Source organism: Pelophylax lessonae (genome assembly GCF_965119305.1).
Source record: "Pelophylax lessonae genome assembly, chromosome: 6".
Taxonomy (NCBI): Eukaryota; Metazoa; Chordata; class Amphibia; order Anura; family Ranidae; genus Pelophylax; species Pelophylax lessonae.
Window position 1 is genome coordinate 109899096 of NC_138773.1, and position 14616 is coordinate 109913711.

At 45.4% G+C, this 14616-nt stretch overlaps 1 protein-coding gene across 1 annotated transcript in view; it reads left to right on the plus strand.

Moving 5' to 3' along the window:
- Positions 1–14616, plus strand: part of CRYM (crystallin mu) — a 138246-nt gene that overhangs the window by 87759 nt on the left and 35871 nt on the right. The window contains exon 7 of the mRNA XM_082261295.1: positions 9208–9292. Coding sequence (XP_082117421.1) covers positions 9208–9292 — 85 coding nt within the window. The remainder of the gene's footprint in view (positions 1–9207; positions 9293–14616) is intronic.

Below are 14616 nucleotides of genomic sequence, written 5' to 3' on the forward strand. Positions count from 1 at the left end.
TTCTGGCATAAAAAGAAATCAGGGATACATACCTGCACATTCCCATCTGCGAGGGATATTCGTGATTACTTTGCTTTGCCGTGGGGGATGCAAACTATCATTATGTGGTGCTCCTACTTTGGACAATCAGACGTCCAAAAAAAAGGCCAGGCAGGCCTCCTCTGCTACTATATCCCAGTGGAGTTCAGTCCATTATTTTGGTGTATGCTATTAAGGGTTGGGCATTTCCCTTTCCTGCTGTGGTACACTCCACCAAGGCAGTTAGTGCCTCTTGGGCGATTAGACCTCTGGTGTCTGTTTCAGGTTTGCAAGGTGGCTTCCTGGTCATTTGAACACACATAAAAACAAATCTATTTTATTATAGGTTGATGTGTTTGCATCTTCGGATGCAGGCCACTGTTAAGATTCCTTGTTGTTGTTTTTTCTTTTTTTGGATTGCTCACCCTTTTCTTTAAACGGATTTGGGACATCCCTATAGTCAAGAACCGGAAGAGCTATGTCTGTCAACGAATGTAAGAAAACAGGATTTTTATTACTCACCGTAAAACCCCTTTCTTTGAGTTCATTGACCGACACAGCACCCACCTCTCTATTTTTTTTGGAGAATATACTTCGGACACTGCTTTTGTGATCAACCTGGCTTGGCTATAGCAGAGAGGGTGGCAAGAGCTGTGTCCGTCAATGAACTTTGAGGGAGAGATTTTACGGTGAGAAACAAAAATCCCATTTATGTAAAGTGGTAGGAAACATGGAGATCAGCTTTAATATAAAGCTATCGAAGAAACAATCCTCTAAACAAAGATAGATACTGTAAATGCTGGCAAAACCACGGGCTCGCAAAATACACCATGGGACCAATGTAATCTACGAAGGCTACTGCTAGAGAAATGGTTTAAAGCTCAACATATCGTTGAGGCCTTGGTGGAAAGTAGCTCCTAAATTCTAAATCTATTTGTTCTCTACTAATTATATTATTATATAAATTCGTATCTCACAAACGTGAGTACACCCCTCACATTTTTGTAAATGTTTATCATAACTTTGTTTATAAAAAATGGTATGTATGCATGCTTGACAACGTCGGGGCATGCTCCTAATGAAATGACGGATGGTGTCCTGGGGTATTTCCTCACCGATCTGGACCAGGGCATCACTGAGCTCCTGAGCAGACGGAGATGCAACCTGGTTGTGTCAGATGGACAGAAACCTAATGTCCCAGGGGTGTTCTATTGGATTTAGGTCAGGCAAGGGTTGGGGCCATTTAATGGTATCAATTTCTTCATCCTCAGGGACTGGCTGCATACTTTCGCCACATGAGGCCGGGCATTGTCGTGCACCAGGAGGAACCCAGGACCCACGGCACTAGGGTAGGGTCTGAAAATGGGTCCAAGGATTTAATCCCGATACCTAATGGCAGTCAGGGTGCCATTGTCTAGCCTGTAGAGATCTGTGTCCCTCCATTGATATGCCTCCCCAGACCATCACTGACCCACCACCAAATCGGTCATGCTGAAGGATGTTACAGGCAGCATAACATTCTCCACGGCTTCTCCAGACCCTTTCAAGTCTGTCACATGTGCTCAGGGTGAACCTGCTCTCATCTGTAAAATACACACAGTGCCACCAGCAGACCTGCCAATTCTGGTGTTCAATGGCAAATGCCAATCGAGCTCCACAGTGCCAGCAGTGAGCACAGGGCCCACTATAGATTGTTGGGCCCTCAGGCCATCCTCATGAAGTCTGTTTCTGATCATTTTGTTAGAGACCTTCACACCAGTGGCCTGCTGGAGATCATTTTGTAGGGCTCTGGCAGTGCTCATCCTAATCCTCCTTGGCACAAAGGAGCAGATACTGATCCTGCTGATGGATTAAGGACCTTCTACGGCCCAGTCCAGCTCTCCTAGAGTAACTGCCTGTCTCCTGAAATCTCCTCCATGCTCCTGAGACTGTGCCAGGAGACACAGCAAACCTTCTGGCAATGGCACATATTGATGTGCCATCCTGGAGGAGTTTTCCTGCCTGCACAACCTCTATAGGGTCCAGGTATCGTCTCATGCTACCAGTAGTAGTGACACTGACCAAGCCAAATGCAAAACTAGTGAAAACCATCAGAAACGAGGAGTCGGAGAAAAAATGGAATTGGCCTTTACCTGTAAAAACATTCCTGCTTTTTGATGTCTCATTGTTGCCCATCTAGTGCACCTGTTTAAATTAACACCAAAGCAGTTGAAACTGATTAACAACCCCCACAGCTACTTAACTGACCAGATCAGTATCCCAGGAGTTTAATTGATTTGGTGCTAGACTCTGCTTAAAAAGTGTTCCTTTAATTTTTTTTAGGTGTGTGTGTGTGTGGTAATCAGGGATATAGCACATCTTGACCACATGCTACAGCTTGTTATGTTAAATATAAAAGTCTATATTTTTCTTTAACCCGTTCTGGACTGGAAGGATTTGCCCCCTTAATGACCAGGTCATTTTCTGCGATTCAGCACTGCATTACTTTAACGGAAAATTGCACGGTTGTGCGACACTGTACCAAAATAAAATTGATGTCCTTTTTTTTCCCCCCACAAATAGAGCTTTCTTTTAGTAGTATTTAATCTCCTGTGCGTTCTTCTTTTTTTTTTTTTTTTTTTTTTTTTTTTTTTTTTATGGGGACTGCGACCTTGCGGGGGACAGATCGGACCCCTAACTGACCTTTTTGACACTTTTGGGGGGACCAGTGACATTACTACAGTAATCAGTGCTAAAAATATGCACGGTTACTGTAATAATGACACTGGCAGGGAAGGAGTTAACCTAGTGGGTGATCAAATGGTTAAATCTAAGCTTAGGAGAGCGTTTACTAACTCTGGGAGGAGGGGCTTGTGAAAGGACCATAGAGACCTGTGCTCCTATATAGAAGGATCACAGGCGCTCTGTGATCATTCCACTGAGAGGGACGGTCGGTTCTTCTCTCTCAGCGGGGAGCGATCGCGGGTGGCCGGCGGCAAACCGTTCCAACCCTGTGCATCGGCATCCACTGCTGCAGAGTGGGGGGTGAGGGTGTGCTGCCGGCGGCGCGTGCTGCCCCCCTAGCGCCACGCACACGACGGACTTAGTCCTACATCGGTTCACGCAGGAGGGGCTACCTGCCGCGGTAAAATTGCGGCGGGCGGTCCGAAACTGGTTAAGCAAACCTGAAAGCTTCTGGCAGCAAAACAAACTCCAGAAAATGCAATACAAAAGTCCAATTATCTTCATCACAAATCAAACTATTAACCCCTTAGAGCCGGTGCCTGCCGACCCTTTAAGGGGTTTAGAATGCCGGGACACAGGACGAGGCTTATGGTCATGTGACTGCCATGATTGGCTGTCACAGCGGTCACATGATCAGAAAATTCCCGAGCTCAAGCAGCGAAAGGGAACCGTTAGCTGCCAGTAACTGCCAGGAGTGCCCAGCTCTATCTGCGCCATTGCACACAAATATGCTGTCACTCGGTGCTAAGGCCTGGCCACCAAGATGCCTCATATTTGCGTGTGCCCAGCATGGAGAGGGTAAATAAGCCAAAGTCCAGGAAGATTTTTACCCCAGGGTTAGCCGCATCCAGCTTCAGAGGTTTTCTAGCACACGTGAAACACAGAACCAGGTCTCCTCTCCACTCCTACACACATCACAACAGCCAATACGAGGAGCTTCTTGTTTTATGTGCAGTTTCCTGGAGGCTGCCTAACTCTGAAGGGACTGGAGTTCCCGTAGTCAGGAGGGGAGTTTCTCTTTCCACCCATATGTCACCCCACACCTCCAAAATTTCAGTTCCCAAGTATGTCTCTACTAATACCGAGCGGACTGTGAGTCGGCCCTTTCCTTTTACAGGAGTACCGCATAATTCCTCTCCCATCACGGGTGAGACCCCCGAGTACACACCCTTCCTTCGAAGGGACCATAACCCAAATTTTGGTGCCACATAGCAGCCATCCAGGACACCTCCTTGATGTTCTGTACAATCTATTTTATTATATTACAAAGAATTCTGTTTAATTTTTTTTTTTTGTCAGATGGAGGTCTGTGAAAGAATGAGAAGTGACTGGAATGGGTCAATGCTTGACTTGGGCTTTTGTATTCTGTAAACAGGCATTTTAGTTTAGAAACTAAAGGAACTTTTCATTTAAAATTGTAGCCCTCAATATAATGAGACAAAACAAAACCACCATATATTCCCTTTTAACTTTGTAAGCCATTTAAATATTTTATATTCTCTGCGTACATCCTGCAAAGGTGCCATTTAATTTTCATACTAAACAATTTAGGCAGTTTCATAGCAGTACTTTCTGAACATTGTCCTAGCAGGCTTTTTATCTCCAGGCCATTCATCATTTACATACATAAACTGGCATTGTGACAAGGTAAAATCGGGACCATCTAAGATCGGACCTTTTTGATCTAAACATAACTGGTAAAATCCATGTTATAGTGCTGCCTCCGGGATCAGTACTGCATAAATATATTACCTAGGTAAATTCTAAGGAGATGTATGTAAATTACACATACACAGAAACTCCTGTAGTGCTAATATTTCTTCTTTTAAATTCAGATTTGGCCTTTTATTGTTAAGAATATAGAAGGAAAAATATTAACCTAATCCTATTTATATTAGAATAAAGCCTAGGGTATCGTAAGAGTGCTGCCAGTTTCATATATTTTAGTAATTTTACATTTTCTGTAGGTGTATTGAAAAGGACCATTTCCCAACGTTAAGCAATATGTAGCTTAATTATCAGGCTACAGTTAAAGGATGAGTCCAAGTAAAACAAAAAATCAGCCTTGTGTATGCAAAGTGAAAAAAATGTAAGTTCAAGGAAAAAAACTAACAAATTTTACATAATGCAGTTCCATGCAGCATTGAACCCTTCGCTGTCAACAGTTAGGGTACCGGTGCCTTACTGCAGAGCTCATGCAATTTTTATTAGTGTAGATGAACAGCCAATGCATATAACCTCACATAATGTGAGCTGACAGGGGATTTATACAGAATGTTGACTAGAATTTTTATTTGATGAAAAATGGGGACTAAAAGTGGTATAAAAAAATAGGGAGACTATAGAGAAATTCTAAACATCACTGCATACCACTAACTCCCAACCTTTCGTCAATGATGATGGCTCTGTGTCGTTGCCCATTCAGTCTTTTTAAACCAAACCCCCCAATCCTCCTGTAGCACTACTCCCAAGGGAGCTGCTGAGTGTGGGTCCCCCTGTGGTACCGCTAGCAATAACAATACCTTTTTTAAGCATGTTTTTCAAATGTGAGCACTTCAGACAAGAACCAGTCAGTTTCTTTGGTTTTTAGGGTTTCTTTGAGAACTTGGATGGGAGAAGGGAGAAGTGGGATAATCCAACAACTGAACTATGCACAATTAGGCAGGGACACTTACAAATGCTGCTTGGCGCTGATTAGCACTTCACTGACGCTGGTTAACGCTGACCGATGCTGACCTCGGCTAGGCCAGTTACTAGTACTTGACCTCGGACTGTGGAAAGGTCCATTTTGAGCTCCCCAAAGTACTCCTTCCTGGGGTAGCTGACTTTTAAGGCAAACTGTATTGCTGAACACTGCAGGGCCCTTCCTGGCGCCCCCTTTACTCCCCAAACTTCAGGGCTTTACTACTTGGCACCCCCTTTACTGTACACTCCTGGTTAGCTGGCTCCTGTATCCCCTTTGACTTCTCTGGAGTGGTCCCCTCTCTTAGGCAGACCCCCTGGGCAAATCTTGAGTACTCGCGACACTGTTTTTCCTGAAGATCTCTGCCCAGCAGCTCCACTCGGTCAGCAACTCTGGATCCCCTGCAGACCAGCTCAACCTCCGGTCCCTAGGCTGACTGTCTGGACCACCTTCTCAATTTTACAGGAAGAGACAGCCGTCCCCTCCTCCTTATGCTCCCGCCAAAAGACACTGTCACATGCTCCCCACAGATTTATTTCCAATCCCAGGGTGCATTGCGGTAAACCCCACCCACTGGGACAGTCATAAACCCTTGTGTGCTATTGGCTAGGTTTCCTCCACTGTCCAACAAGATCCCTCATTGGATACAGTGGGGAGACTCCCCAGACTCAACAGGAGGCATGTGATAGAACAGCTAACAGATCCAGCCCCCCTGATAAGTAGACAGGGCCAAAATATGCTTTTTCCTAGCAACTACCTAGGAGGGTGCTACACTCCTATACTTGCTTTTATGCACCCTCCTCTGGTCTGTGACTGTTCAAGACAATTCAAACTATCCAGTACTGTAATCTCTTCCCAGGGGTTTAGCTGCCAATGGACAGACCCAAACCCTGTCGCGGCAGAAGGGGGAAACTTCAATAACCCTTGTGAAATCTCTATAATACACTGCAGTGGTCTCCAAGCTTTGGAGGCCAGTGGGAGTAGAAATTGCCCTGGTGTCAGTGGGAGTAAACCATGCCCCATCCTTGGTATTCGGGAGAGGAATTGTGTACCTTTGCTGGAGTCAGTAGGAGGAATAGTACCCCATTGTTGGTGTCAGTGGCAGGAATTATGCCCCATTGTTAGTGTCAGCAGAATAGTGCCTCAAGGACTGAGTAAAAGCAAGCAAAGGGCAGCAGTTTTGAGACAAATGATTTAGTAATGCATTTAATATGTAGGGTGTGCTCCTTGTACAGTTCCCTCTCAAAAAATTAGCATATTGTGATAAAGTTCATCATTTTCTGTAATGTACTGATAAACATTAGACTTTCATATATTTTAGATTCATTACACACAACTGAAGTAGTGCAAGCCTTTTATTGTTTTAATATTGATGATTTTGGCATACAGCTCATGAAAAACCAAAATTCCTATCTCAAAAAAATTAGCATATTTCATCCGACCAATTAAAAAAAAGTGTTTTTAATACAAAAAAAGTCAACCTTCAAATAATTATGTTCAGTTATGCACTCAATACTTCCTTTTGCAGAAATGACTGCTTCAATGCGGCGTGGCATGGAGGCAATCAGCCTGTGGCACTGCTGAGGTGTTATGGAGGCCCAGGATGCTTCGATAGGGGCCTTGAGCTCATCCAGAGTGTTGGGTCTTGCGTCTCTCAACTTTCTCTTCACAACATCCCACAGATTCTCTATGGGGTTCAGGTCAGGAGAGTTGGCAGGCCAATTGAGCACAGTAATACCATGGTCAGTAAACCATTTACCAGTGGTTTTGGCACTGTGAGCAGGTGCCAGGTCGTGCTGAAAAATGAAATCTTCATCTCCATAAAGCTTTTCAGCAGATGGAAGCATGAAGTGCTCCAAAATCTCCTGATAGCTAGCTGCATTGACCCTGCCCTTGATAAAACACAGTGGACCAACACCAGCAGCTGACATGGCACCCCGGACCATCACTGACTGTGGGTACTTGACACTGGACTTCAGGCATTTTGGCATTTCCCTCTCCCCAGTCTTCCTCCAGACTCTGGCACCTTGATTTCCGAATGACATGCAAAATTTGCTTTCATCCGAAAAAAGTACTTTGGACCACTGAGCAACAGTCCAGTGCTGCTTCTCTGTAGCCCAGGTCAGGCGCTTCTGCCGCTGTTTCTGGTTCAAAAGTGGCTTGACCTGTAGCCCATTTCCTGCACACGCCTGTACACGGTGGCTCTAGATGTTTCTACTCCAGACTCAGTCCACTGCTTCCGCAGGTCCCCCAAGGTCTGGAATCGGTCCTTCTCCACAATCTTCCTCAGGGTCCGGTCACCTCTTCTCGTTGTGCAGCGTTTTCTGCCACACTTTTTCCTTCACACAGACTTCCCACTGAGGTGCCTTGATACAGCACTCTGGGAACAGCCTATTCGTTCAGAAATTTATTTCTGTGTCTTACCCTCTTGCTTGAGGGTGTCAATGATGGCCTTCTGGACAGCAGTCAGGTCGGCAGTCTTACCCATGATTGCGGTTTTGAGTAATGAACCAGGCTGGGAGTTTTTAAAAGCCTGAGGAATCTTTTGCAGGTGTTTAGAGTTAATTAGTTGATTCAGATGATTAGGTTAATAGCTAGGTTAGAGAACCTTTTCATGATATGCTAATTTTATGAGATAGGAATTTTGGTTTTTCATGAGCTGTATGCCAAAATCATCAATATTAAAACAATAAAAGGCTTGCACTACTTCATTTGTGTGTAATGAATCTAAAATATATGAAAGTCTAATGTTTATCAGTACATTACAGAAAATAATGAACTTCATCACAATATGCTAATTTTTTGAGAGGGACCTGTATATATCTGAAGGTTTGGTTTCAGTTTTGGTTGGAATGTACCATTATACTGCTTATATTGCTTTGCCTATAGACTCATTAACTTCATCTTTGAACGTTCTGAGATTAAAATAAAATTGGCATCTCTTACAAAATACAGGTTTGTATGCCCTTTTCTTCCTGACACTGGGCCTGTCTCAGGTGTTGACTTTTTTTCCTGCAGGTTAGATGGGCAGTTTGAAATATAGCAATGTTTGTTAGCTTGTGAGCCACTTGTAACAATTAATGGTTCTCACTGACAGGTACAGAGAATCTCTTGAGAGGCTGTCCGAAACACCATTTTTCAGGTTTTACACAACATCTAAATCTAATAAAAACCAGGATCCATTTAGGGGAGCTCAAGGACAATTGAGCTGATGTATAAACATTTTTATTAAATTACCTTGAAAATACACATGCTGAACATGCAGGTATTGCCAAAGGCAAGATAATAAAGTTCAATTTATCCTATACATCCTATGTCTTCCTGAATGAAGTATGGGTATTGGGAGCAGTATGTGCTTTATGCAATACAGGAATTACTGTTGGTGCAGTGTCATGAGCGAACATACGTGTTTTTTTTTTTTTTGTTTAGTGCCTAGGTATTGAATGTGGAATCAAAGATTCAGTTCCTTAATAGTATATGTAAATCTATGATCAATTCCCTCAATGAAAATGGTAATCTAAAAAAAAGTAAGCATGCCAAAAACTGATCATCAGTCAGGGATGGACAGTTCTGAGCAGGAGTCTCTCTCTCAGCGACTTGCAATAAACGGTTTTCAAATAACTTTCCTGGGCTGCAGAAATATTGTTTCCAGGACCTAATATAGACCTAAAGAGTAGTTGATTCAAAGAAAATGCCCAAAAGTAAAGTGAAAATTTTGGTAGGAATGTCACAATGATACGGGGCCAAACATTCCCTGACTATGCTCTCTTTTTGTCTTTTAGGCATCTATTTACGCTGAAATTGGTGAAATACTAAATGGGACCAAAACTGCTCTTGCAGGGAAAACAACAATTTTTAAGTCCGTAGGTAAGATATACAATGTATTTGATTGTATAGGAGTAAAGCTTAATTTTTTTTTTTATAATTACAATAACAAACATGTTACATATACCTGCACTGTGCAATGGTTTTGCACAGCCCTGCGCCTCCTCTTCTTGGGCCCCCCAACTAGGTAGTAAACCTTCTGACTTAAGAATCACTTTTAATGTATAGGACGCATACAGTGGGTGGATGAATATGAGGGAGTTAGTTTGCAGATGTGAAGGGTTCATATACAGGTTGCATAGAGATGGAGGATGGAGATCAGATATAGGATGAAGATCAGATGTACAGGATAGGAGAAGGTGAAAAGGTTAAAAAAAAAAGAATCCCACATTCACAAGTCTCCTACCCTGAATCTGCTTCTGACAGCGTTCTGGATCTAAGAAATGTTCGTTCCTTAATTAGTTCCTCCTTCCTCCCTTGTGAGACAAAAGTGTGGGCTCTCAAATGTAAACCACAGTATGGTTTACCTTTTTGTGATCTGTGATTTTTTTTATCTCCGCGATCTTGAGGTACAGAGCTGCTCGGATCAGCTCTGTAAACTCTGCCTATGATTTAAGCCATCAGATGACCACTCAGATCACAGTAAATAAAGCAGAACTTCACCCAGAAGGGGACTTTGTTTTTTAGGGGGTGGGCAGGGTTCCTAGTTTTGACAGATACCAGCTGCCGTTTCCACCCAGTGTGGTAGTGGAAGCTCACCCTCCCATTCGCCAGTAGCCTTCTGGGACACATCACAGGTCTCAGACTGCCTTACAAAGTGCAGTGCTACTTGTGCGTGTGCAGTGGGAAGGCAGTTGCCACTGCTGGTTTTCTTAGTTAAGGGAAAGTGTGCTTTTATAATGAGCACTGAAATGAAGGTGCCCAAGGGACATATATAGGGGGTAGACAAGTGGTTAAAGCATTTACAAACATTTTTATGCCAAGATTCTTTTTTTAAGCATAACAGTTTTCAAACAGGATAAGGTATCGAGAGCACTAGCACTACAGAAGACTGCTAAAGATGAAAAGATGTGGTATAATAATGATTATTTCTGAGCTCCTGGATAACTGAAAGTGGAGTTACGTGCTGATTTGATGAGTCCTAATCCAACAATGTCACCTCCTAAATCCCTAATTAATAGGTTACTTAGTGTGCCTTATCCATGCATTGTGTAAATAACTGAACTCAAGCTTTATACATATTTTTATACCAGCAATGTTGGCTTCATAATTAGTCGAGGCAATCTATAAGTTTAAACTTTTGCACAAACTTTTTTACTTTTTAATATGCAAGTAAACCTTTTATGCATTGACAATCAGTAAATAAAACAATGCAAATGCGATTTTTGCAATGTGTGGATATGATTTGCGTTTGTACATAGTTTGTGGCTGAAGGTAAAAATTGAATCATCAAGCCGCAAGTGTGATGGCAATGCCACATCTTTTTAGAAAAACTGACTGGAACGTTTTATTCAGCTGTCATATTTTGCTCATCTAAGCTTTTTTTTTTTTTTCTGAATGAGCACCTTTCTCGCTGTAACACATTTGGTTGAATAAATCTGATAATAAGCAGAAATTTGGATTTATAATGCATGTTCGAACAAAAAATTTCTCAGTTGGCCATTTTTATGTAGGTCTACCTTCTTCAAAATAAAACCTTTTGTATAGGGAAAATTCTTGAGGACCGTCCATATAAAGAATAGAAAGGAAGCCTTTAATAATAATTGTACCAAAACACAGCAACAATTAAAATGATACTCCTATACAATGCCTTAAAAAGGCAACACACCACCACACACTCAAAACCTTTAAGTCCCACTATAAAATAGTCAAATAATATATACAATTAGTACACTAACCAACACTATAAAATGTTTCTTGTAGACTATGCTCCTGTTAACACCAATTTTAATAATTGTTGTGCAAATCCCATTCTTATTTGTAGCCAGTCGCCATTTTTCTCAGGGAACATCCACCTGTCCACTACTGGCAACCAACGTACCACATTGAAATATACAATACATTAGTACACTCTGTATGGAAGAGCAGTAAAACACGTTTTCTCTTACGTCCTCCGACAGTCGCCGCCTCCTCTAAGTCATCACTGTTGGGTATTGTCTTCCTATCCGTAGGAATAGCTAGGCATATAGACTTAGTCCAAAGACAAAAGGCATTAGCATATACACACCCATGGGGGCTGTCCCGTCCGGTCAATACCCCCCCTGCATCACCACTCCCAACTCAGTTTTAATCTGCCTAGCGTCAGGAATAGTCAGGCTTCCCTTGTGCTGGGGCTTCAGTCTCAGCCTTCCTAAATCTTTTATTTGATTTTCTTTGAAAATGTCAGTTTTTTCTCTCACTTTACTAGCTGTTTATTTTGTCAGCTCTAGTGTTAGTCTTCTCTTCAGATGAAGATGGATCATGCCGTGCTGGGATTCGGACTGACCGCCCTGGTTCTCCAGGGCACAGAGGGTCAGATGGACCCCCAGCCCGCCATCGAGCGTTCAGCTATGGTTCGCCCTGGCATTACGAACGACCCATTCCTGTTCGCTACAGGGATGCAGCCGTGAGGTGGCTACCTCACAGGACTAGTCTGCGGTGCTGCAGCGTCATGTCCCTGGCTCACGGCACTCCCTGTCAGATGAGGACAGAGGTTTATCCGTGCATAGAGGCTCCCCCACGCCATCTGGTACAGGTAAGTACTTTTCTGTGTGGGGCCTCTGTCTGGGGTGGCAGTCTGTGTTGCTGTGTGTCCCCATGTCTGTGCCTGTGTGACTCCCTGCGTGATCCCTGCGGGGTTCGCTTGTGCAGATCTGTATGTTTGCCGGGGGTCCCTGTCCCTGTGTCCCCTTAGGTGCATGTTAGGGGTGCAGACGTTTGTGCTTGTGCGGCGACCGCAGCGCGGAAAAATTTGCGCGGTCCGCCATCTTTACTGTGAACACACATGTATAGCTCCTCTGGGGCGATTGTACATGTCATTTTGGCGCCATCCGCCGCCATTTTGTGGGCGGTGGAACGATCGGTCCGGCCGCATGTCGGCAGCCATCTTGGCGTAGCCTCCATGCATTCCTATGGGGCAGCCATTTTCCCGGGGTCTGACTCTAGTCCAGCCCTCTCCAGCAGCATTCCATCAGCAGCAAGGACACTGGTAGCAACGCTCTGCAGGTTATCACTTTCATTTTCCCTCTGTATATCGCTTCTGGCTCAGTTTTCTTTTCTGCCTTGGGGGTCTCTCATCACTGTTGCAGTAGTGGTGGGGCTGCGCACACCGCATCGCTTTTAAAGGGGACAGTACATCTTTTTTGCACTGTAGTTTGTTTCTGATAACTTGAGCCATGGATTCGCAGGAAAGCAAGTTTCCTCCAGCTCTAGTGGGGGGTCCCGGTTCTCCTGTGGCCCCGCTGCCCCCCGCTCTAACTGCGGTGGCGAATAAGGAACTGCTGATGTCTGCACGTGCTGCGAGTAGGAGTCCCAGGTTGTCTCTCTCTTGATTCAGATGGGGATATGGCTGCTGCTGCGAGCGTGCCCTTTTCAGGGCCCCGCTCATCTTTGGACCTCTTGGGGTCTGAGGGGGAGGCTGAGATGGAAGGGGTTGATGCCCCCTCCCCGGGGTCGCCTGCAGAACGGGCGACCATGGATGATTTGATTGTGTCTGTTAAGAACACCTTACATTTAGAGGATGAGCCCTGTCCTCCGGGCGTTGTCTCCCCGTTTGGGACGCACAGGACCCGCAAGTCTGTGCAGGTTTTTCCCTGCCCAGAAGAATTCCAGGACGCTGTTAATGAACAGTGGCACACGTTAAAACGTCCATTTCTGGTACCTAGTCGGTTTGGGTTGCTTTATCCTTTTGATCCGGCTACGGAATCACGATGGTGTGTGCCTCCACAGGTGGATCACACTGTGGCCGTGCTGAACAAGGCTACCTTGGTTCCTACTGAGGAAGCTCCGGTTTTCCAGGGTCCCACGGACCGGCGTTTGGAGTCCCTATCTCGCCATTCCTATACGGTGGCGGGTTCGTTGCTCAAACCCATTTTCGTGTCCGTTCTGGTGGCTCAGGCGGCTGCTGATTGGACTAAGATGCTTAAGCGCAATCTTGTGTCTGCTGGTGTCACACCTGCCCGGCTGAAATTGGTGGATAAAATCCACCATGGAGTCATGTACTTGTGTGATGCAGCTTTGGCCGAGGCCCCCTTAGTGGCTCGCCTCTCTAGTGTCGCGGTGCTTCAACGGCGACCGATTTGGCTGAAGAGCTGGTCAGCCGACCAGTCCTCATGAGAAGCGGTTGCTGATTCTCCCTATGCTGGCTCTCGCCTTTTTGGCGAGGCATTGGACACCCTGGTGACAGGCGTCACGGGGAGCATGAGCTCTATGCTGCCCCAGAACCCGAAGACCAAGTCTTTTCGAGGCAGGCGGGGTTCTGCGTCTGGTTCCAATCGGGGGTCCTTTCGGGCCCGTCCCAAGGGCAAGACCTTCCAGGCCCAGGGCACCCAGAAGAAGCCCTGGGCAGGTGAGCAGGAGTCCGGCAATGCCGGCTCGGCGGGTCAATCCGCCTCTACCTGAAGGGGCGCCCTCACCCATTTCAAGGGTGGGGGGACGTTTGCGCAGTTTCCTCCGACCTTGGCTGCTCCGGCTATCGGACAGGTGGGTCCAGGAAATCGTTCGATCGGGCTTCCAGATCGAATTCCTTTCCCGGTTGGCGGACAGATTCTTTCCCTCCAATCTTCATCTGCTTCTGGGGCGTCTGCAGGACTTGGGAGTGCTTGTCCCAGTACCTCATGGGGACAGGTTTCAGGGAATCTGTTCACTGTGCCCAGGAAGGTGGGCAAAGTGCGTCCTATTCTGGACCTTAAAGCGCTGAACTGCTTCGGGCATGTTCGGCAGTTTCGAATGGAGTCTCTCCGTTCGGTTGTGGCCTCAAGTCCAGGAGAATTCCTGGCTTCGGTAGATCTGAAGGATGCGTACCTGCACATCCCTATTTTCGAGGGTCATCAGCGGTACATTCGGTTTGCTATCGCTGAGGACCACTACCAGTTTGTGGCGTTACCTTTCGGTCTCGCTTCGGTACCCAGGGTGTTTACCGGGGTGTTGACACCGGTCCTGGGCCTACTGCGGTCTGTCCATCATGGTACAGACGCTCCAGGAGTTCGGATGGACCATCAACGTTCGACAATCAATGTTGTCTCCGTCGCTTCGCCTTCCCTATCTGGGAATGGTTCTGGACTCTGCTCAGGCAAAGGTGTTCTTGCCAAAGGACATGCTCCGGACTTTGCGGGACAGACTTGGGTCCCTCAGGAACAATCTGTCCTCGTCACTCAGGACCTGCATGC